The sequence below is a fragment of the Eubalaena glacialis genome, chromosome X (genome assembly GCF_028564815.1).
Source record: "Eubalaena glacialis isolate mEubGla1 chromosome X, mEubGla1.1.hap2.+ XY, whole genome shotgun sequence".
NCBI classification, from domain to species: Eukaryota; Metazoa; Chordata; class Mammalia; order Artiodactyla; family Balaenidae; genus Eubalaena; species Eubalaena glacialis.
In genome coordinates this window covers 94173664-94196644 of record NC_083736.1, presented here as the reverse complement: position 1 = coordinate 94196644, position 22981 = coordinate 94173664, and the positions used below count along the sequence as shown (strand labels likewise).

At 45.5% G+C, this 22981-nt stretch overlaps 2 protein-coding genes across 4 annotated transcripts; one reads left to right on the top strand and one right to left on the bottom strand.

The window, feature by feature from the left end:
• Positions 1-335: 335 nt before the first annotated feature.
• Positions 336-3261, top strand: LOC133082093 (protein ARMCX6-like). 3 transcript variants are annotated; one of them, XM_061178529.1, is made up of 4 exons: positions 336-459; positions 760-838; positions 1176-1295; positions 1611-3261. In XM_061178529.1, the coding sequence occupies exon 4, from the start codon at positions 1758-1760 to the stop codon at positions 2652-2654; it is 897 nt and encodes a 298-aa protein (XP_061034512.1). In that variant the 5' UTR covers positions 336-459; positions 760-838; positions 1176-1295; positions 1611-1757; the 3' UTR covers positions 2655-3261. The 3 variants fall into 3 exon arrangements, with proteins under 3 accessions (XP_061034512.1, XP_061034510.1, XP_061034511.1); XM_061178527.1 differs by having other exon boundaries at positions 1176-1301; XM_061178528.1 differs by having other exon boundaries at positions 760-850; positions 1176-1301.
• Positions 3262-21063: 17802 nt separating this feature from the next.
• On the bottom strand, positions 21064-22326 carry LOC133081850 (protein ARMCX6-like). The gene is made up of 2 exons (XM_061178179.1): positions 22320-22326; positions 21064-22221 (listed from the first exon to the last, which is right to left on the bottom strand). The coding sequence occupies exons 1-2, from the start codon at positions 22324-22326 to the stop codon at positions 21671-21673; spliced, it is 558 nt and encodes a 185-aa protein (XP_061034162.1). The 3' UTR covers positions 21064-21670.
• Positions 22327-22981: the final 655 nt, after the last annotated feature.

The following is a 22981-nucleotide window of genomic DNA, read 5'->3' as shown; positions in this document are numbered from 1 at the left end:
TCCGCTTAATTTTGGTGCAGAGACTGGTTGTGGGAAAGGGTAGAAATTAAGAAAGAGAGGACAGGAGCTTCAGAGCCAAGGAAAGGATAAGACATTTCCCCCAAAAGAAGTATAAGTAATGATAGACCCAGGAAAAGATGCTGCCCCTTCCTGTAATTAGAGAAAGGCAAATGCGAACACCAGAGAGCCATGGTCACTTCTGGTTTCTGGTATTGTTACAGAGGAAAAGAGTGACAGGGCCCAGTGTGATGGGGGGAGGTACGGGGCAGGCTGGCGCCTGCCGCACTGCTTGTGGGAGTGGAAGTTGGGGGCCAGAGCTCACTGGTGACGTGGTCGTCACGTGACCAAGAGCTGCCTAGAGCAGAAGTACTGCTAGTCGCCTCCGTCTGGGTACCAGCCCCCTATCACACTGCAGGCGTGTGAGGGAAGAAGGAAAGTAGCCCCGGACCGTGCAGATCGGTATGAGCGTGGGCTCTGCTTGGAGGGAGATGGGATGGGAGAAGGCCAAGAGCGCCACGGATCCACGTTCGGGCCGATGGGGGCTGTGTCCCCTTCTCGCCTACTTTCTAAATACCGCCGCCCCCCCATGCCCATTTTAGTAGAGAGAGACCTGGCGGACTTCGGGCGGCGGGTGAGGGGAGTGAATGGCTGGTACAGAGACTCCGAGGAAAGAAAGGTTCCACAATCAGGGCACTCGTGTCCCGAGTGCCGCTCCGTCCACCAAGCACTCCGTCCCCTCGGTCCCCCGTCTGTCTGCAGGTTTGTAGACCTGTTGGCCAGTAGGTCGCCGGGGAAAGTCGCGGCGAGCGAAGGACCAAAGTGCCTGGGGACCGTGCAGGTCGGTGTGAAGGTGGGATGAGCCCTGGCCCCTGGGTGGGGGTGGCGGTGGCGGTGGGGATGGCGCAGAGGGGGTGCTGGGATCGGTGCGGGCCGGGTCCGAGTCGCCCCCTCCCGGCCCCTTCTTTCTCCACACCCCCTCCCATTTCAGTGCAGGGAAAGGGGTGTGGCGGCCTTTGCTGGGGAAATGGCGGACGCCAAGGGGGGTGGGGCGGGGAAGCCCGCGTTAGGAAAGTCAGGAGGGTGTGAGAAATATTTTAAACTCAAAGGCTGGAAATTCAGAAAAGCGGGTACTGGGACCTGTGTTCTCAGTGCTGATCCATCCACTACACTTTCAGTTCCCCAAAGGCGGCTGTCTTTCCATCTGTCCTTCTGCCAGACTGTGTGTCCGTCAATCACTGTGGAAGGCGCACTGACCACAGAAGACAAGAGAAGGAGAAGGAATTTACCTGACTTTGGTAGAGGTTGGTGGGAGAGACTGCCTCTGAGTCTTTGGGGGTGGGGGTGTGGTGGAGGAGGAGACTACCTGAGGGTTAGCCTCTCCTGTCACCCTCCTGGCTGTCACAGCCCAGCCCCACCTCCTGCCCTTCTCTGTAGGCCCTGGAAGAGAAATGGTGGGTCCTGAGGGTAGACAGAGGATGACAGAAAAGAACAAAGAAATAGTTGCCAAATAATCCACCTCTCTCAACCAGAACTCAAACTCCACTCTGTCTGCCTGGTGAGGCACAAATCCAGGCACAGCCCAAAGCCCTAATATTATTTTTCACCCATAGATTCATCACAAGAGAGCCTCAGGAGCCTGGGATAGGCTGAAGACGTCTCCCCTCCACCATCATTCAGGTGGAGCCTTAAGAACACTCTTCATTCGGGTGGAGCAAGGCCCTCTCCTGTCCTGCCCCCAGGCTGGCACGGACCTGAGCATGGGCCGGGCTCGGGAAGTGGGTTGGATGGCGGCAGGACTGATGATTGGGGCAGGTGCCTGCTACTGCGTTTACAAACTAACCATAGGAAGAGATGACAGTGAGAAGTTGGAGGAGGAGGAAGAGGAATGGGATGATGAACAGGAGCTGGATGAGGAGGAGCCCGAGATTTGGTTTGATTTCACAACTATGGCTCGGCCCTGGAGTGAGGATGGGGATTGGACTGAACCTGGGGCCCCTGGTGGCACCGAGGACAGGCCTTCAGGTGGGGGCAAGGCCAACCGAACACATCCGGTAAAACAGCGCCCGTTCCCTTATGAACGTAAAAATACTTGGAGTGCTCAAAGCTTTAAAAATTTCAGTTGTGTTCTTGGCCTCTCCAAGTGCCCTTCCATTCAGGGAAAAGTGTTGTTAGCTCAGCCCAGGGACACTGGTTTTTCATTTAGCCACGATATCAATAGTCATTTGGCCAGACTCTCCATTGCTGGAAACACGATCCCTATTCCCGACCCTGCTGTTGAGGCTTTCTGTGCCCCGGATAACTTGAATGCCAGTGTTGCAAATCAGGGCCAGATTAAGATGTACATCAACGAAGTGTGTCGGGAGACTGTGCCACTTTGCTGCAACTCATTACTGCAGCAGGCCGGATTAAATTTGTTAATAATCATGACAGTTATTAATAACATGCTTGCCAAGTCCGTTTCAGGCTTGAAGTTTCCTTTGATACCAGAGGGAAGTGAATGTGCTGAGGGGCACGTTGTGAAACCCTTGATGGGTTTGTCTGAAAAGCCAGTCTTGGCGGGGGAGTTGCTGGGAGCCCAAATGTTGCTCTCCTTCCTGTCCCTCTTTATCAGGAACGCAAACAGACAGCTTCTCCCAGAAATCCCGGCCTCTTAAATGGCCCCCTCCAACAGGATGGGACTGATCCACCCCGAACCAAAACCCGATCAGTGAGCACACACTTGTGTTCTCAGTCAAAGACTCTGCAGCGGGTGCTATTGAAGATCCAGCCTTAGCCAATAGCCATATCTCTGGGTGAAAGTTACACTTGCTAAATCCAGGACCACTCTCTTGTTGGCCAGGCAGGGGTTCCCACAGAGCTCTGAGTAACCTCTTGGTTTTGCAGTCTGCAGGCAGTGCGCATTGTAAATTGCTCCCTTGCAGCCTTCTTCCTGTGGTAAAGGGATCATTTCAGCTGTGTGGTGAAAGAACAACATTTTCTAGCCTGACGAGGGATGCCTTGCCTGTGGTGGTCTCCCTGTCTAAGCTGGACCATCTTGTGGAGACCAGACCCATGTGGGAGCTTGTGCCGAAAATGCATTGGTTGCTGCGTAGGTTGAATTCTTTTTCATTTACTCTCTTTTCTTCACGAGCCTAAGGATGGCAAACCTATTCAGCAAAACATGTACACTCCCCTTCTATGAGCTGTACTGACTCAGCCTCGTCCACCAAGTCTGCATTTTTATGTATCACCAATAAAGCTGTGTGCTTTAACTGGCAAAAACGAGACATGGTACTTGTCTTTGAGTTTATAGTCTGCGTGAAGAGGAAGCCCAAAATACACGGTCAGTGCTAACTAACTGGGGCATTTGCTCCTGAAAAATGTCCGCCTAGCAGTGCCCACAGGAGGCAGGGGAAGAGATGGGCTGCAGCGTTCAGGATAAGCTCCCAGAAGGGGCTGGGGGCGGGGCTGGGGCAGGGGAATGGGGTGGAGGGTGGAATTAAGAAGGACTGTTGGGAGGACTAAAGGAGACAGCACCTGTGAAGCAGGCAGCCCAGTGCCTGATGCAGAGGAATCCTTCCCTCGATGAGGGTGTCTTTCCTCGCCTGCTGGCCTAGAGAGGAAGGTCAGTATCCTTGAGGCTTTGCCTACACATCCTTGGGGGCCACAGGGCAACCCATCCCTGCACAATTTAGTGCACAGTTATAGCAGTAACAGTTGCTACTTGCTGAGTGCCTGCTTTGTGTTGTTCTCTCTCCTGAGAAGCAGCTGTGAAACCTACTTCCAGGCCCCCTCCCTTCCTTGGGATGCCAAGCTCAAATTCCTGGCTGAGTGAAAAGGCTTGGCCGTTGCTTCCTCTGGGGAACCTCCTTTCTGCCCTATCCCTGGTACTTCTGTGGGATCCAGGAAGGGGACAGTGGAGGCCTCCGTGAATCCCCGAAGGGGTGGGAGGGCAGATGCTGAGGGGCGTGGCATGGCCATGGCTGGTCCATCCATCAGGAGACATATTCATGCCCTCCATCCAAGCCCCTGGCACCCCTTGGAGGAAAGGAAGAAGGCAGCCCTGCACACTGAACCACTCCATGAATCTGGGCAACTCATTCCACCACCCCGTCCCAACATTTCCAGACCCCTCCCAGCAAGCCTCAGCCCCTGCATCACCAAAGCCAGGTTCCCTGCGTGTTTTTGATGTGTCGTGAAATGGTTCTCTTCCTCAAAGCGCTGGCTAACAGAGGGGACAAGAAGCTTCCTTTGGGCAGTGCTGCTTCTGAGCCCGGTGCCCTCTCCTGGTCTCCCTGGGATGTGACTCTGGGCCACTGCTCCCTGGGCATCAGCTGTGTACAAGTGCTCTGCCTTCTGACTGCCCTCCTCCATACAGAACATAGTTTTATTTCAAATTTTTAGTTTTTTTTCAATGTTTTCCTCCCTTCTCCTGGAGTTTGGGGGGCAGGTGGGTTGCCACTCTCCTGCTTGTACTCATCCACCCCACAGTTTGGGCTGACTAGTAGTCATGGGTGCCTGCCAGGGACTCTGCCCCTCCCCAGGCCCTGGTGCCTTGATTGGCCAGCATGTGACTGTGGTTGCTGCGACATCACACCCCCAGCAGTGTTCACCCCGCCGGGGCTTTGTTTGCTGGCTCTGGGGTCCTGTCTTGTTTTCAAAGAGCTGCTAACGTGGTCCCCCCTTTCTCCCAAGCCAGCCTCAGGTGGGCTGGGCAGTCTGTTTCCCACGCAGGATTGCCCTGCGGGCAGTCCCGCATCTACTCGTCCCAGTGGAGCCTGCTGGCCGATGGTGTCTTCAGCGACACCTTATTGCTCAGCCTCTGTAATCTCAGCCCAAAGGCAGAGCATTTCTCCTTCCTCCTGGCTCGGGGTCCCAAATTAACACGTGCTTCCCTCCCGCTCTGCACTCTGCCGAGTCCCCGTTTTGAGTCCTGCCACAGGCAGTAGGTCCACCATCTCCGAGGCAGGCATTTGGCGCTTTCAGGCCACAGCTGACTCCTGTCGCAGGGAGGGCCTCGGAGACCTTCTGCCCATCTCCTGAGCAATTCTGTCACAGGGCAGCCTGCCAGCATTGACGTGTCTCCACGGTGTGGTCTTGGCCCAAGTCAAGAGCCCCCTCTCCATTTGCTGGCACTGCCCTCCCGAAAACACTCCCTGCGTGTGGAAGCGCAGGGCTCTGGTCTGCCCTTCGTCCCTTTGTAGGTTGCTGTGCCAGGGCAGGAGCCCAGTTCCCAGTTCTGCCTACTACGGGGGTGCGGAGGGGCACTTCAGCGGGGGGCGTGGAGGGGGGGGCGCCGGGGGCGGGGCGCATGCCTGCCAGTCAGGGCCTGATCAAGACATTCAGAGGCTTTCAGCACTGGAAAGACTAAGGTGCCTCCTCCCATGCTTAATTCAAGAATGAAACAGCAGGGGACCACCAAGCACAAACTAACCCACCTGTCTTCTGCAACCAGATGAGTTTCTTGCCAGGTTTCCCCATGGCAAACATTAGACAAGGTCATCAAAGCTTGAGCTTGTCACACTCTGTGGGGAGGTGCCTGCCTTGATGGGGCCGCCCTAGCCGAAGCTGTCTCTTCGGTAAATCTGGAACTGCCTCCACAGACTGCCCTCCAGCTCCAGAAAGGGCCCTGGATTCCCTTCTTCTTCATCTCATTATCTTGTCTACACTTTGTGCCTGTAGGTACTGATTTCTGCACTAACTCCCAGGGCCCTCCCAGCCTGCTACCTCTCCTGGGAATTTTGTTATTTGACCCCCCACTGCACCCCTCCCTGCCATAAGTGCAGGCAAGGTTGCAGACATCCAGCTTCCCAGCTGGTACACCCAGTCTCACACACTGCATCCCCACGGGGGCCCTTAGTGCCACTCTCAGAGCAGTTTCAACCACAATCCCCTCACTTTGAAATGTCACCAGGGACAGGCACAGCCCTCACCAAGTCAGTCCCTACACTGGGCCACCACAGCACCTTTTGGCTAAGAGTTTGACAGCTGTGTGGAGCACTGGCCCCACCTCCTCCTAGAGGCCACCGGTTGGTCTAAGATGCGATGGGCACTGCAGCACAGTCCCGTGGGGCATCAGCCAGTCCCTTGTCTGTCCTCATGCTGCATGGATCACCTTACACTCTGTCACTTCCCCCTTCACTTTACTCACGACCTCCTCTTCCCCTGAAGGCTCATTTTCCCTTATTGCCTCTTGCTTTTGCGTGTGGCTTAGGACGGCCTTCCCCACTTCCCAATTACAAAAGGAGTCTCCTATATGGTTTCCTAATTCTTTCATACCTTTCCACTTAAAGGGTTGTCTCAGGGATATACTTGGAATTTCCTGACTCCTTTTCCAAATGGATAACCTGCTAACCCAGCACCACTTATCACTCCATTCCCACGGTATAATTGGTGCATTCTGGGACCTTCATGCACCCAGCTGAGCATCCCCTCTGTGGCTTCCTGCTGTGGAATTCCTCTTGGGGCACACCCCTTTCTCCCAGGAACCCCTCACTGACTCGGGGACCCTCTGCTCACTGGGTGGCCTGTGGCACGTGGGGTGCGTGTGTTGGCAGGGAGGGTGTGTTGGTGCCTGTGAGCAGGAGTCTGCCCCAGGTACCTTCTCAGGACGTGCTCTGGCCCACAGGAAACTTAGGAACCCCCCGCCCTGCCTGCTTTAGCACCAAGGGAAATGGGACTGTTTTCTTCCCTCACCAAAATTGCCTCATTTTTGTGAGAGAAAGCAAGTTGGAGCACACTGTGTTGTGTATAATATTATAAACATTTTATATAATATATTCTTTCATGTATGATTTAAAATTTTCTATTTTAGTAAAAATTATCTTCTTTTAAATCATCATATAAAATTGTGTAGTGATACACAATTAAAGGCATAACACTTTTTGCCTCCTTGTGGATATATTGGGTTTGTATGGGAAAAAGTCAGTAAAAGACTCATTTTTATTTTTCTGTCTTTTGTGCCTTTTGAATTTTGTACTTATATATATATTTTTTCCATCAAAAGTAAGTATTATGGGAAATGATTTTTGCTTGTTTGTATAAAAGCTCTTGATGTAACATTGTTTCTACAGTCAGGCTCCTTTGGTGAACTCTCTTATTATATTTATTATTTTGCCTCTTTTTTCTTTCTGACTTTTTAACTAGACAAACATAGTTTACAGATTATGACAGTTTTATCTCCTCTTATTCAATATTTTATAGCTTGTTTCTTTTTCTTATCTCATTGCACTGTCAAGGACCTCCAGAGCAACAGTATTGATGATACAGTGCATACTTGTCATGTTTCTGATTTTAATGGCTGATGTTTCAGCAGTAAGGTTGATATTTGCTGTAGATTTTTGAATAATATAATATGTCATCTATCTATATAATAGAATTTATAAAGCAGTAAAAATAGGTGAACTAGGTCTCTACAGATCATTCTAGACAATTCTCAGAAACCTAATGTTGAGTGAAATAAGCAATTTGTAGAAAGATACAATATAATGCCATTTATATAATTTTAAGATTATAAAACAATACTATATATTATTTTGGATACAAAATTAAAAATGGGTACTGAAAGATGCACACCAATTTTACAATATCACTTGCTTCTGGGAAGAGATTGAGGAAAATGTGACCCTAACAATTTTGTAGTTTAATTTTGTCTATTAATAAAGAAATTATAAACAAATACAACAAAGTGTTAATGTTTGTTGTTAATTATGAATGATTTATATGTAGATCTTCATTATTTTTCTCTGTATTTTTCTTTTTTTAATTAAAAAGAAACCTGCATTTTGTGTCCAATACAATGAATTAAAAAACCCTCATCTAGACATATCGCCAAGAAATTTTAGAATAATAAGGATTAAAAGGAGACCCTAAAATTTCTCGACGGTAGGAATAAAGTCATCTGCAAAGCAGAACTGGCATCAGACATGTTATTCATAATACTGGATATGATATGATAATGTATAAATGCCTTCAGATTCTTAGAAAATATGCTTTTCTCTAGTATTCTATTTCTAAACAGACATACCCACATATCAAATAGGTATGTGATGACCATACAGATGTTTTCAGGACTGAAAGTACACAAATTTTTCCTCTTGTGGACCTTCTCTTAGGAAATTATTTGAACATGGATTTCAAGAAAAGAAGGTAGTAATCAAGTCAAAGGTAAATATGGAATCAAGGAAATGGTGATCACAATTTGGGAAAGCAATAAAGGTTAGTTTTAAGATGACAGCTAAATAACAGTCCCTGGTTTATCAGACCAAAGTGGAGCAAGAAGACAGAAGATTTGGGGTAGTAGGTGAACAAAAGGGGACTTGTTAAAATCAATTGAGAGGTTAGAAGAACTAGAGGGTATGATACAGGCAAATAAGGGAAGAAAAACAATTAGAAGGACCTCTAAGAAAATATTACAGTAATAGCCCCCAATGGACCATGCCTCCTTGTTACCATACCATTGTATAATCCCCTGCCACACTGAATCTGGGCCTGGCATGTGATTTGCTTTGACCAGTTTGAACATTAGAAAACATGATCCATGAAGAGGCTTGAACAGTGCATTTTCAGTGGGCATTACACTCTTCCTGCTCTGAAACCACCATGTGCTAAGCAGACTAGCCCGCTAGAGGATGAGACCATGTAGAACAGACATGAACTGTTCTGAGGACTCCTAGGAAGAGCTGCCAGATAAAATACAGGACTCCCAGTTAAATTTGAATTTCAGATGAACATAAAACATTTTTCAGTATAAGTATGTCCCAAATATTGCATGGGGCATACTTATACTAAAACAATTATTAATTATTTAACTGGAATTCAAATTTAACTGGGCATCCTGTATTTTTATTTGTTACATCTGCCAACCTTAGTCAGAGGAAAATCAGCCCCCAACTGATTTGCCAGCTGACTCCAGTCACATAAATGACCTCAGGCAAGACTAGCAGAAGAACCAACCAGTGCAAATTCCTGATACGCAAAATAATGAGCAAATAAAATGGCTTTTTTAAGCTACTGAATTTTGGAGTGCTTTGTTAGGCAGCAATCAACAACAGACTTAAAAAAAAAAAACAAAGTGCAAAGTGTGTACTTGCTTCAAATATGCAGCAAATTAAGATAAAGAGTGAGTTCAGCATTTGAAGGAGTATAAGGAAAAAGAATCTATTTAGTCTTGAATCTAACAACAGTATCCTTTAAGTGACTCAAGTCAAGAGCCTTGACCTCGGATTCCAGAACATTTCTAAGTGACTATAGTGGACCAGATTGAAGCAAAAGCTAATCTTAGGTGTCTGTGGGATCCGGCCATGTCACCTAGGATGGTGCAGGCTTGAATGAGCTCCTAAGTTACTAAGTAAATATTCTCAGGATAAGTTACATCCATACACTGATAAAATTGATTTATAACTTACACGTAGTTCTACCATACCAGACGACAGTGCATGAGTGGACCATGGCTACATGGCTCCCAGAACAGTCTGAAGTGACCAAATAGATATAAAGGCAACCCTTCTGCATCCCAAGAAAGACCTACGTTGAACATGTGAAGGCACCTGAGGGAGTCAGGTGGTATCATCATCAAAAGGGTGTCTTCATGGGGTCTTGAAAGCAAGGGGAACTTACCCTTCTAATGGAGAAAATGTTCCTAGTTTTTTTGCTTTACATAGCCATATGTCTATTTCTCTATATCTATCTATCTATCTATCTATCTATCTATCTATCTATCTATCTATCTATCTCTATCGTGAGTTCCAGTTAACTTTTACATTATGTTCTATAACAACCAAGTCTTCCATTAAAGCTTTCTGCCTTCAACTCTATGCATTGAAAATCGATAAACAGTATATACTTTTTATTGAAGTATAGTTGATTAACAATATTATATTAGTTTCAGGTGTACAGCATACTGATTCAGTACTTTTACAGATTAAAAGTTATTACAAGATAATGGCTATAATTCCCTGTGCTATACAATATATCCTTGTTGCTTATCTATTTTATACATAGTAGTTTGTATCTCTTAATCCCATACCCCTAACTTGCCCCTCCCCCCTTCTCTCTCCCCTCTGGTAACCACTAGTTTGTTTTCTGTATCTGTGAGTCTGTTTCTGTTTTGCTATATTGGATTATTTTTTAGATTCCACATATAAGTGATATCATACAGTATTTGTCTTTCTCTGTCTGACATTTCACTGAGCATAATATTCTCTAAGTCTATCCACATTGCTGCAAATGGCAGAATTTCATTCTTTTTTAATGGGTAATATTCATATATATATCTCACATCTTCTTTATCCATTTGTCTGTTGAAGAACACTTGGGTTGCTTCTTTGTCTTGGTTATTGTAAATAGTGCTGCTATGAACATTGGGGTGCATGTATCTTTTTGAATTAGTTTTTTCATTTTTCCCAGGTATATACCTAGGAGTGGAATTGCTGGATCATATGGTAGTTCTATTTTTAATTTTTTTAGGAACCTCCATACTGTTTCCCATAGTGGCTGTACCAATTTACATTCCTACCAACAGTGTACAAGGGTTTCCTTTTCTTCACATCCTCTCCAACATGTGTTATTTGTAGACTTTTTGATGATAGCCATTCTGACAGGTGTGAGGTGGTAACTCGTTTTGATTTGCATTCCTCTAATAACTAGCCATGTTGAGAATCTTTTTATGTGCCTGTTAGCCAACTGTATGTCTTCTTTGGAAAAATGTCTATTCAGGTCTTCTGCCCATTTTTTGATTGTGTTGTTTGGTTTTTTGATATTGAGTTGTATAAGCTATTTATATACTTTGGATATTAACACCTTGTCTGTTATCATTTGCAAATATTTTCTCCCATTCTGTAACTGTCTTTTCATTTTGTCAATGGTTTCCTTTGCTGTGCAAAAACTTTTAAGTTTAGTGAGGTCCCATTTGTTTATTTTTGTTTTATTTCTTTTGCCTTAAAAAAACAGATCCAAAAATATATTGCTGTGATTTATGTCAAAGAATGTTCTGCCTATGTTTTCTTCTAGGAGTTTTAAGGTTTCAGGTCTTACATTTAGGTCTTCAATCCATTTTGAATTTGTTTTTGTATGTGGTATGAGGGAATGTTCTAATTCATTGTTTTACATGTAGCTGTCCAATATTCCCAGCACCACTTATTGAAGAGGTTGTCTTTTCTCCATTGTATATTCTTGCCTCCTTTGTCATAGATTAATTGACCACAGGTGTGTGGGTTTATTTCTGGGCTCTTTATTCTCTTCCATTACTCTATGTGTCTGTTTTGTGCCAGTATCATGCTGTTTTGATACTGTGGCTTTGTTGAATAGTCTGAAGTCTGGAAGGGTGCTACCTCCAGTTTTGTTTTTTTTTCTCAAGCTTGCTTTGGCAATTCAGGGTCTTTTGTGGTTCCATATGAATTTTAGGGTTATTTGTTCTAGTTCTGTGAAAAATGTCCTAGGTATTTTGATAGGGATTGCATTAAATCTGTAGATTGCTTTAGGTAGTATGGCCATTTTAACAATATTAATTCTTCCAATCTAAGAACACAGAATATTTTTCCATTTCTTTGTATCATCTTCAATTTCTTTCCTTAATGTTTCGTGAACAGTATTTAGATGATTATGACTATATAAATGCTGTTCATTGCTGAGCTGAAGTAGTCTCCTAACATGTGAATCTATTTTGTATAGTTTTAGAAAATGATTCACATATCACCTGTGGGGAGGAAATTTTAAGTAGGCATGAGACAATAAAATATAGCTGACAGAATGTGGGATGTAGAAGAAGATGATAAAAGACAGAAGAAAAGACAGCAGAGCTGATATCCTCATTTTATAAAGTGAGAAGTGAACAAGTCCTGCTGGAAGTTTATGAAACAAAATAAAGGTCTATGTATATAATTTAAAGTTAAATTTAGCTACTTTATTTAGTTTAATTGATTTTATGGCCTACTTCCTCCATAAGAAAGCAAGCTTAATAAAGGCTATGTCTGTCTTGCTCACTACCGAATTCTAAATGCTTTGAATAGTGCTTGGCACACAGTGGTGTTCAATAAATAATTGTTGACTGTATGATTAAACTAAAATAATAATAACACTACAAACATCAAGAATAAGAGAAAGGAAGGAAGGGCTGTAAGATTAATGAGCTAAGTGTCCTATTTACATATCAGAAGTTCATTAGAGTACAAGTATATTTTTGGCATTTTGAAGATGACCACAAGAACAGTTCTCAGTCTTGGCACTATCAACATTTTGGGCTGGGGGCTGCCTTGTGCACTGGAGGATCCCTGGCATCTACCCACAAGATGCCAGTAGCACACCTGTCCTCTGTTGTGACAACCAAAAATGTCTCCAGACACTGACAAATGTACTCTGGAAGCAAAATCACCCCTGGTTGAGAAACACTGCATCAGAAGAAGCTAACATCAGATAAGTGAAGAAAAGTTGCCTCTGGACTCTAGAGAGTGGTCCTGAGTCTAGGGAAGAGCAGGAGGGGAAATGACTCATTTTCATCATAAACTCTGTACTAATTGCTTTGCTATTATGTATGTATTGTTCTGATAATATTAACATTTGTAAAAAATATTAAATAAGTGGAATAAAAGGGATTTTGAGATAGGCTAGCAATATGGGATGAGAGAGAAGGAAGGAGTCAGTAATGACTAGGTTTCTGGCAGGTGCAACTGAGTGGATGGTGATTGTGCTCACCAAGACAGGGAAGACAGGAAGGGAAACAGTTTTGGTGTGGGACTGGGGAATGATGACTCCAATTTCGAATTTGTTGAAGTTGAAATATCTGTGGGATATGAAATCTGTAGGCATCAAATAAATTAATCCTGGACTCTGGATATATAGACTTGTGAGTCATTAACATACAGGTGATAACTGAAGCCATGGCAATGGATGAGATTCCTGGAAAGAGAAGAGACTTGAGAACAGGACCTCAAGATACAGAGAGTGTAACGTTCTTGTCTTTTTCAAGTACCTGCATCTTTAAAATTAATTAGGGCCATATTGTAAATATTGTTTAACATACCTTTAAAACAAATTTCTCTTTGCAAACATAATGCACATTTATTGAAGATATTTCTCAAAAATATCTAGATAAGCACAAATTCCTGTCCAGAGCCAAAACTGCAGCTTGAATGCTAGACAATCAAATTGAGTAGACACTGAGCACTAATTATGTGCAGGGCAGATGGAGATTCAATAGTAAACAAAACAGGTACCATTCTTGGGTTTATAGAACTTATCATCTAGTGGGGAATACAGGCAAAGAAAATGGAAAATACAATGGAGTGTGATGAATGCTAAGAAAATTAATCATGAAAAGCCACTTCAACTAAAGATGCAATGAGATGTGATTTAAGCATCTTCGTGTCACCCAATTTTCTCTTAATTGGCACAAGCTCAGTTACTGGGACAGGAAGAAACTTTGTTGTGTGTTACTTTTCCCCCTGTGTCATGTAGTAAGAATGCTCAGGAAGGCTGGCAGAGAACATGGAGTTATTTGTCTTTCTGGGCCTGACTAGAGGCTCTGTCTAAACTAAGGCTCGCAGTATGCTGGGCTCTAACTCCTTCACAGAGAACATCTCCATGAATTGTAAATTAGTTTTATGCTTTACAGTCTGTTCAGTTAATTTTCCAGAAACTCTCTAGCTGTGATTCTACTTTCTCAAGTAAGCCACAAGACAACAATGAATTCCAGAAAAGAAAAAGACTGTTTCTTCCTCCCTTCCTTCCTTCCTTCCTTCCTTTCTTCTTTATTCCTTTCTTTCTTTCTCATTATGGTAAGAACACTTAACATGAGATCTACCCTCTTAACAAATTTGTGTATTTCTTAAAGATAAGAAGCATGCACAACTTGACAGCTGGAGCCACCATGGAGCAGAAGATCCATAATAAGAAGGAAAGAGAGATTGGGCCAAATAAGGAGTCACAAAGGTCATATTTGCGGGAAATAATCTGTCGCCAAAAAGCATTAGAGATGAGTGTGGCCTCGAGCAGCAGGAGAGAAGAAAGACTGCACTTTTAGCAGCCTCACAGCTACCTCTCTCTAATGACTTGAGCCATAAAAAAATTCTTGGTATCAGACAATCCTGGCCCTTGTCCTAGATGAACATTCTGCAAAAAAACTTGTTCAATAAAACCTGATATCCCTCAAAGATGGGGAATCAAAATGGAACTGACACAAGAGGTAAACAGAGGTAATGCAGGGGAAAAAAGAAGAAAAGGGACCTGAAAAATGCATGACAGATAAAGAAAACTCATCTGAAAAATAGTAGGTGAAAATTGTCACCAGATATTTCACCATGAATTAGAAAGTTTTAATGAAGCAATTAAGCAAGAGCTCAAGAAAAGGATGGTAAGACAAGAATGAGCTGAAATGTGAGCTGTCAGGCCTCAGGGAAAATGTAGAAGAAATTTAACAATCACAGAGATGAAGGCAAAAGTGACAGGAAAGGAAGAAACCTTAGCAAAAGTCTAGCAATTAGTGTCAAATCTATGCAAATTTAAGACGAAGACCAAAACAAATGTGGTGATTATGGTTACAGAACAAATGTAATGGTGATAAACCCAGATGGAGTAGAAATGATATAATTAGCAACAATTGGGAGAGAAAGAAAGAAAAGGAAAGTGAGAGGTAATGTAAATATGTTGGTTTTCTTATCCTTAGTACCTGGGGGTCAAACGATGACATCTAAAGCAGACAAATCTGGCAATAGGGGTCCAAGTATATTGAGTAGTAAAAAGACAAACACTAAGAAATATAATTTAATCAACTAAAATTGGGTAGATGAAAAAAGGAAAGAGAGGGGAAGAAAAAGAAATATGTATAATATGTAAATATGTATAACCATTGAATCATTATTTCTAATATCAAGAAAAATGGTGAAAAACCCTAAATATCCACACATAAGGGACTGACTAAATAATTATGGCATATTTATACAATAAAATACTATTCAACTATAAACTAAAAAGCAATTTTTTATGTAATGATATCAAAGGATTGACAAGATTATTATGTGTCTGTGAATATATATATACAAACATATATTACATATTTTGCCATATACTCCCTCCCTCTCTCTATATATAGATGCACAAGAAATTGATAATATTGTCTCTGGTGGGGGAAAACTGGGTAGTGGCAACACAGAGGTGAGGGAAACATTTACAATGTATACCCTTTGTTATTTTTTGAATTTTGAACCATTAGGCTCCTACTTATTTTTTTTAACAAATTAAATTTAAATTTAAGATGGAATATAAAGAATTGGTTGACCTGTCTTTGCCCAGCCTTGTGGATATAATGTTATGTGAGATGCCTGATATATACTTTGTAGAGCTTCCTGACTCCACATACATCTCTCTCTGTTCTAGCTCCCTGAGGAGTGAGACAAACATACAGGGCAGTGCCCTGGTTGCCCACCTGCCCAACTGTGTCCCTGCCCATTCTTAATCCTGATCTGGCGCAGTCTCATTAGCATGTAACAGGAATGATATTATAAAAAATATTTAACCAAACTATATCTAACTCCCCCTGTAAATAATGTTGTTGTATAGCCCATTCATCATTAAGATTAAATAATTAGGATTATAACCTCACACAAAGAGAAACAAACTACTGCTTATACCTGGATCAAGAAACTTAGGGTTCTCAAAGCTAATTTTTCTTTTTAAAGTATTTGTTTATTTATTTATTTATGGCTGTGTTGGGTCTTCGTTTCTGTGCGAGGGCTTTCTCTAGTTGCGGCAAGCAGGGGCCACTCTTCATCGCGGTGCGCGGGCCTCTCACTATTGCGGCCTATCTTGTTGCGGAGCACAGGCTCCAGACGCGCAGGCTCAGTAGTTGTGGCTCACGGGCCCAGCTGCTCCGCGGCACGTGGGATCTTCCCAGACCAGGACTCGAACTCGTGTCCCCTGCACCGGCAGGCAGATTCTCAACCACTGAGCCACCAGGGAAGCCCTCAAAGCTAATTTTTAAAACTCATAACCATCGATTTAGAGTTTTCCTAAATCCCCAAAACTCTCATTACATATAAAAATCAGGCTTGGAGGACTCTGACCATAGATCTCTACCACAAGCTATAGGTAGTGAGAACTTGGAACCTAAAGGAAGTGTCCATCAGAGAGGAACTGTGGAGTGAGAGACGGGAGAAGAAGGGAAAACAGCCAACCACATGTCTCCTGGCTCAAATCAATTCCTAGATTGAAACCCTACAGGGGGGTGGGTGTTGGTAATGACCAGATGAGTTATTGGAAGATCTCAGAGCACTGGGATTAGTTTCTCATTTCCCCACGCACAAGTTTGGAAAAGTGTGGGGTCTGACATGGGGCAGCACAAGTGGCAGAGTAGAAAAGGCTGAGAGAGGCAGCTGGTGGGAACATCCCCCATCACTCCCCTTACCTCCACAGGCCCTCCCTAGTTGAGAAAGTCACCAAATCCACCTACTACTTAATTTAAAGGCCTGGATAATGAAAAATACAGAATTCTGGATATATAGTTATGCATTGACAATTGCTCTTTGTGAGATGCAAATATTTATTCTGAGGGGGGTTGTGTGACATGGTTATTTGGAGTGCTTATTTGTGGAAATAACTTGAGCCATCAAACTACCTTTCCTTCCTTCAAAATCATCCCATATTCAGATATCCAAGAACAAAGAACAATAGAATACTGATGGCTAGACTTAATGGAGACCTTGCCAGGGTTAAAGAAACATGATTGGATAAACCAGAAGAACCTGTTTGAACTACTCCTCCACTGCCAGGGGAGAGGGAGGAAGAAAATATAAAAGTAAAATGAAAGAAATGAAAGGACTACAGGGAGAGTTCTAAGAAAAGAGCATTTGTGGAAAAATAGGGCTTAATGCCTTGTCTTTTCCCCTTCCCTCCTCTTTATGAGTAATGATGCTGAGGCACTTGACCATCCCTTTTCACTGTTGTTCCAAAGCAGCAGAAACCACAGATATGTCCAGTGTGCTGGCAGATGGGATAGGGACAGCAGAGTTGAAGTAGCATAGCACTGTAGGAGAGGTAAAGACCATGACCCTTCACAAAGCAACAAAAATAGACCCCAAAAGAAATGTGAAAGATCATTACGAAGAAAACTTCACTAAGTGACAAAAAGGATCAAAATAAATGTGCCTAGATGGGAAAATTGTAAAGTTGCCAATTAATCCATCAACTTAGCACATTTCAATCAAAACATTAAAAACAGATTCTGCAAAAAATGACATTAGTGTAATTAATTACACATTCAGAGAAAATTAAGGTACGAGGTCTACCTCAAACCAAATGTACACACACACATGCACACAAACACACACCACTAACAGGTTAACAAAGGAACTTACTTTGAAAAGGAAACTATCTGTATTAGAAAGAAATATAGCCAAATGTTTTCTAGTAACCTTGGGCCGTCAAAGACTATCCAAAGTAAAATAAAAAAATAAAAGTTTAACAGGAAAATATTGAAAGACACAGAAAATGTAAATTCCTGATTGACCAAATATACCACACAAAAGAAAAATAAAGGGAAAGGTTGAGAGAAACCATGGTGAGTTCAACATGTAACAATAGCCATGTTTCCAGTGTGGGTAATGACTACCATGTAAATTTTTGAGCAAGTCTATATACAGAAAAAAAACTTGCTTTCTCTCACAAAAATGAGGCAATTTTGGTGAGGGAAGAAAACAGTCCCATTTCCCTTGGTGCTAAAGCAGGCAGGGCGGGGGGTTCCTAAGTTTCCTGTGGGCCAGAGCACGTCCTGAGAAGGTACCTGGGGCAGACTCCTGCTCACAGGCACCAACACACCCTCCCTGCCAACACACGCACCCCACGTGCCACAGGCCACCCAGTGAGCAGAGGGTCCCCGAGTCAGTGAGGGGTTCCTGGGAGAAAGGGGTGTGCCCCAAGAGGAATTCCACAGCAGGAAGCCACAGAGGGGATGCTCAGCTGGGTGCATGAAGGTCCCAGAATGCACCAATTATACCGTGGGAATGGAGTGATAAGTGGTGCTGGGTTAGCAGGTTATCCATTTGGAAAAGGAGTCAGGAAATTCCAAGTATATCCCTGAGACAACCCTTTAAGTGGAAAGGTATGAAAGAATTAGGAAACCATATAGGAGACTCCTTTTGTAATTGGGAAGTGGGGAAGGCCGTCCTAAGCCACACGCAAAAGCAAGAGGCAATAAGGGAAAATGAGCCTTCAGGGGAAGAGGAGGTCGTGAGTAAAGTGAAGGGGGAAGTGACAGAGTGTAAGGTGATCCATGCAGCATGAGGACAGACAAGGGACTGGCTGATGCCCCACGGGACTGTGCTGCAGTGCCCATCGCATCTTAGACCAACCGGTGGCCTCTAGGAGGAGGTGGGGCCAGTGCTCCACACAGCTGTCAAACTCTTAGCCAAAAGGTGCTGTGGTGGCCCAGTGTAGGGACTGACTTGGTGAGGGCTGTGCCTGTCCCTGGTGACATTTCAAAGTGAGGGGATTGTGGTTGAAACTGCTCTGAGAGTGGCACTAAGGGCCCCCGTGGGGATGCAGTGTGTGAGACTGGGTGTACCAGCTGGGAAGCTGGATGTCTGCAACCTTGCCTGCACTTATGGCAGGGAGGGGTGCAGTGGGGGGTCAAATAACAAAATTCCCAGGAGAGGTAGCAGGCTGGGAGGGCCCTGGGAGTTAGTGCAGAAATCAGTACCTACAGGCACAAAGTGTAGACAAGATAATGAGATGAAGAAGAAGGGAATCCAGGGCCCTTTCTGGAGCTGGGGGGCAGTCTGTGGAGGCAGTTCCAGATTTACCGAAGAGACAGCTTCGGCTAGGGCGGCCCCATCAAGGCAGGCACCTCCCCACAGAGTGTGACAAGCTCAAGCTTTGATGACCTTGTCTAATGTTTGCCATGGGGAAACCTGGCAAGAAACTCATCTGGTTGCAGAAAACAGGTGGGTTAGTTTGTGCTTGCTGGTCCCCTGCTGTTTCATTTTTGAATTAAGCATGGGAGGAGGCACCTTAGTCTTTCCAGTGCTGAAAGCCTCTGAATGTCTTGATCAGGCCCTGACTGGCAGGCATGCGCCCCGCCCCCCGCGCCCCCCCTCCACACCCCCCGCTGAAGTGCCCCTCCGCACCCCTGTAGTAGGCAGAACTGGGAACTGGGCTCCTGCCCTGGCACAGCAACCTACAAAGGGACGAAGGGCAGACCAGAGCCCTGCGCTTCCACACGCAGGGAGTGTTTTCGGGAGGGCAGTGCCAGCAAATGGAGAGGGGGCTCTTGACTTGGGCCAAGACCACACCGTGGAGACACGTCAATGCTGGCAGGCTGCCCTGTGACAGAATTGCTCAGGAGATGGGCAGAAGGTCTCCGAGGCCCTCCCTGCGACAGGAGTCAGCTGTGGCCTGAAAGCGCCAAATGCCTGCCTCGGAGATGGTGGACCTACTGCCTGTGGCAGGACTCAAAACGGGGACTCGGCAGAGTGCAGAGCGGGAGGGAAGCACGTGTTAATTTGGGACCCCGAGCCAGGAGGAAGGAGAAATGCTCTGCCTTTGGGCTGAGATTACAGAGGCTGAGCAATAAGGTGTCGCTGAAGACACCATCGGCCAGCAGGCTCCACTGGGACGAGTAGATGCGGGACTGCCCGCAGGGCAATCCTGCGTGGGAAACAGACTGCCCAGCCCACCTGAGGCTGGCTTGGGAGAAAGGGGGGACCACGTTAGCAGCTCTTTGAAAACAAGACAGGACCCCAGAGCCAGCAAACAAAGCCCCGGCGGGGTGAACACTGCTGGGGGTGTGATGTCGCAGCAACCACAGTCACATGCTGGCCAATCAAGGCACCAGGGCCTGGGGAGGGGCAGAGTCCCTGGCAGGCACCCATGACTACTAGTCAGCCCAAACTGTGGGGTGGATGAGTACAAGCAGGAGAGTGGCAACCCACCTGCCCCCCAAACTCCAGGAGAAGGGAGGAAAACATTGAAAAAAAACTAAAAATTTGAAATAAAACTATGTTCTGTATGGAGGAGGGCAGTCAGAAGGCAGAGCACTTGTACACAGCTGATGCCCAGGGAGCAGTGGCCCAGAGTCACATCCCAGGGAGACCAGGAGAGGGCACCGGGCTCAGAAGCAGCACTGCCCAAAGGAAGCTTCTTGTCCCCTCTGTTAGCCAGCGCTTTGAGGAAGAGAACCATTTCACGACACATCAAAAACACGCAGGGAACCTGGCTTTGGTGATGCAGGGGCTGAGGCTTGCTGGGAGGGGTCTGGAAATGTTGGGACGGGGTGGTGGAATGAGTTGCCCAGATTCATGGAGTGGTTCAGTGTGCAGGGCTGCCTTCTTCCTTTCCTCCAAGGGGTGCCAGGGGCTTGGATGGAGGGCATGAATATGTCTCCTGATGGATGGACCAGCCATGGCCATGCCACGCCCCTCAGCATCTGCCCTCCCACCCCTTCGGGGATTCACGGAGGCCTCCACTGTCCCCTTCCTGGATCCCACAGAAGTACCAGGGATAGGGCAGAAAGGAGGTTCCCCAGAGGAAGCAACGGCCAAGCCTTTTCACTCAGCCAGGAATTTGAGCTTGGCATCCCAAGGAAGGGAGGGGGCCTGGAAGTAGGTTTCACAGCTGCTTCTCAGGAGAGAGAACAACACAAAGCAGGCACTCAGCAAGTAGCAACTGTTACTGCTATAACTGTGCACTAAATTGTGCAGGGATGGGTTGCCCTGTGGCCCCCAAGGATGTGTAGGCAAAGCCTCAAGGATACTGACCTTCCTCTCTAGGCCAGCAGGCGAGGAAAGACACCCTCATCGAGGGAAGGATTCCTCTGCATCAGGCACTGGGCTGCCTGCTTCACAGGTGCTGTCTCCTTTAGTCCTCCCAACAGTCCTTCTTAATTCCACCCTCCACCCCATTCCCCTGCCCCAGCCCCGCCCCCAGCCCCTTCTGGGAGCTTATCCTGAACGCTGCAGCCCATCTCTTCCCCTGCCTCCTGTGGGCACTGCTAGGCGGACATTTTTCAGGAGCAAATGCCCCAGTTAGTTAGCACTGACCGTGTATTTTGGGCTTCCTCTTCACGCAGACTATAAACTCAAAGACAAGTACCATGTCTCGTTTTTGCCAGTTAAAGCACACAGCTTTATTGGTGATACATAAAAATGCAGACTTGGTGGACGAGGCTGAGTCAGTACAGCTCATAGAAGGGGAGTGTACATGTTTTGCTGAATAGGTTTGCCATCCTTAGGCTCGTGAAGAAAAGAGAGTAAATGAAAAAGAATTCAACCTACGCAGCAACCAATGCATTTTCGGCACAAGCTCCCACATGGGTCTGGTCTCCACAAGATGGTCCAGCTTAGACAGGGAGACCACCACAGGCAAGGCATCCCTCGTCAGGCTAGAAAATGTTGTTCTTTCACCACACAGCTGAAATGATCCCTTTACCACAGGAAGAAGGCTGCAAGGGAGCAATTTACAATGCGTACTGCCTGCAGACTGCAAAACCAAGAGGTTACTCAGAGCTCTGTGGGAACCCCTGCCTGGCCAACAAGAGAGTGGTCCTGGATTTAGCAAGTGTAACTTTCACCCAGAGATATGGCTATTGGCTAAGGCTGGATCTTCAATAGCACCCGCTGCAGAGTCTTTGACTGAGAACACAAGTGTGTGCTCACTGATCGGGTTTTGGTTCGGGGTGGATCAGTCCCATCCCGTTGGAGGGGGCCATTTAAGAGGCCGGGATTTCTGGGAGAAGCTGTCTGTTTGCGTTCCTGATAAAGAGGGACAGGAAGGAGAGCAACATTTGGGCTCCCAGCAACTCCCCCGCCAAGACTGGCTTTTCAGACAAACCCATCAAGGGTTTCACAACGTGCCCCTCAGCACATTCACTTCCCTCTGGTATCAAAGGAAACTTCAAGCCTGAAACGGACTTGGCAAGCATGTTATTAATAACTGTCATGATTATTAACAAATTTAATCCGGCCTGCTGCAGAAATGAGTTGCAGCAAAGTGGCACAGTCTCCCGACACACTTCGTTGATGTACATCTTAATCTGGCCCTGATTTGCAACACTGGCATTCAAGTTATCCGGGGCACAGAAAGCCTCAACAGCAGGGTCGGGAATAGGGATCGTGTTTCCAGCAATGGAGAGTCTGGCCAAATGACTATTGATATCGTGGCTAAATGAAAAACCAGTGTCCCTGGGCTGAGCTAACAACACTTTTCCCTGAATGGAAGGGCACTTGGAGAGGCCAAGAACACAACTGAAATTTTCAATATCTTAAGCATCACTAAAAAAAAGTCCTCATTTTCATTAGTGAAAGAGTGATTTTTCTTCGTTCAGACTATTTCCTCTTTGAGAGGCCCTAGCTTCTTACTGCCCATGTCTCATGTCAGCCTCATCCCCAGGACTTGGCTTTTCCTGGATCTTTGAGTAAAGACCAGACCCCTTACCCATCCTTATCCATATGAAGTTCCCTACAATTCCGGTTGTTTCTCACTGTGGTTATATCCTCTTCTGATTAGTGGATGAACACTGTAGCAACTTCTAGCCCTGACCTCCAGAACTGCTTTCACTAAATCAGCATTTCGAGCACACTCTATATCTGTGACAAGTCACAGGAGGTTCTCACTCTTTTAAAAGCCATCTAATTTGTAGTGTTCTAGGTAGGAGACTGTTGGATGTTCTTTTCCTGGACACAAATTGCACTAACTGCCATCTGACAGGAAACTAGGGGAAATGCAAATACATAGAGCTTTCATATGAGTTTCCATAGATATACATGTCAATACTCAGGATACAAGGGTATCAATATCTCTCTTTCCTGAGTTAGGGTCTTAACTTTCAAACGTTTCTCCTCTGGCATTTATCTCCCTTAAGCTCATTCCCACTGTTTCCTCAGAGGTACAGCATTTAACTTTTCCAGCACCCAAGTAGGAGGAGAGGAGAGCAAAGGCTGGGAGAGGTACCTGAGTTGCCTCTAGACCCTGCATTCTGACTCCAACCTCCCTCCCCATCCCTATCTCCAAGAGATAACAA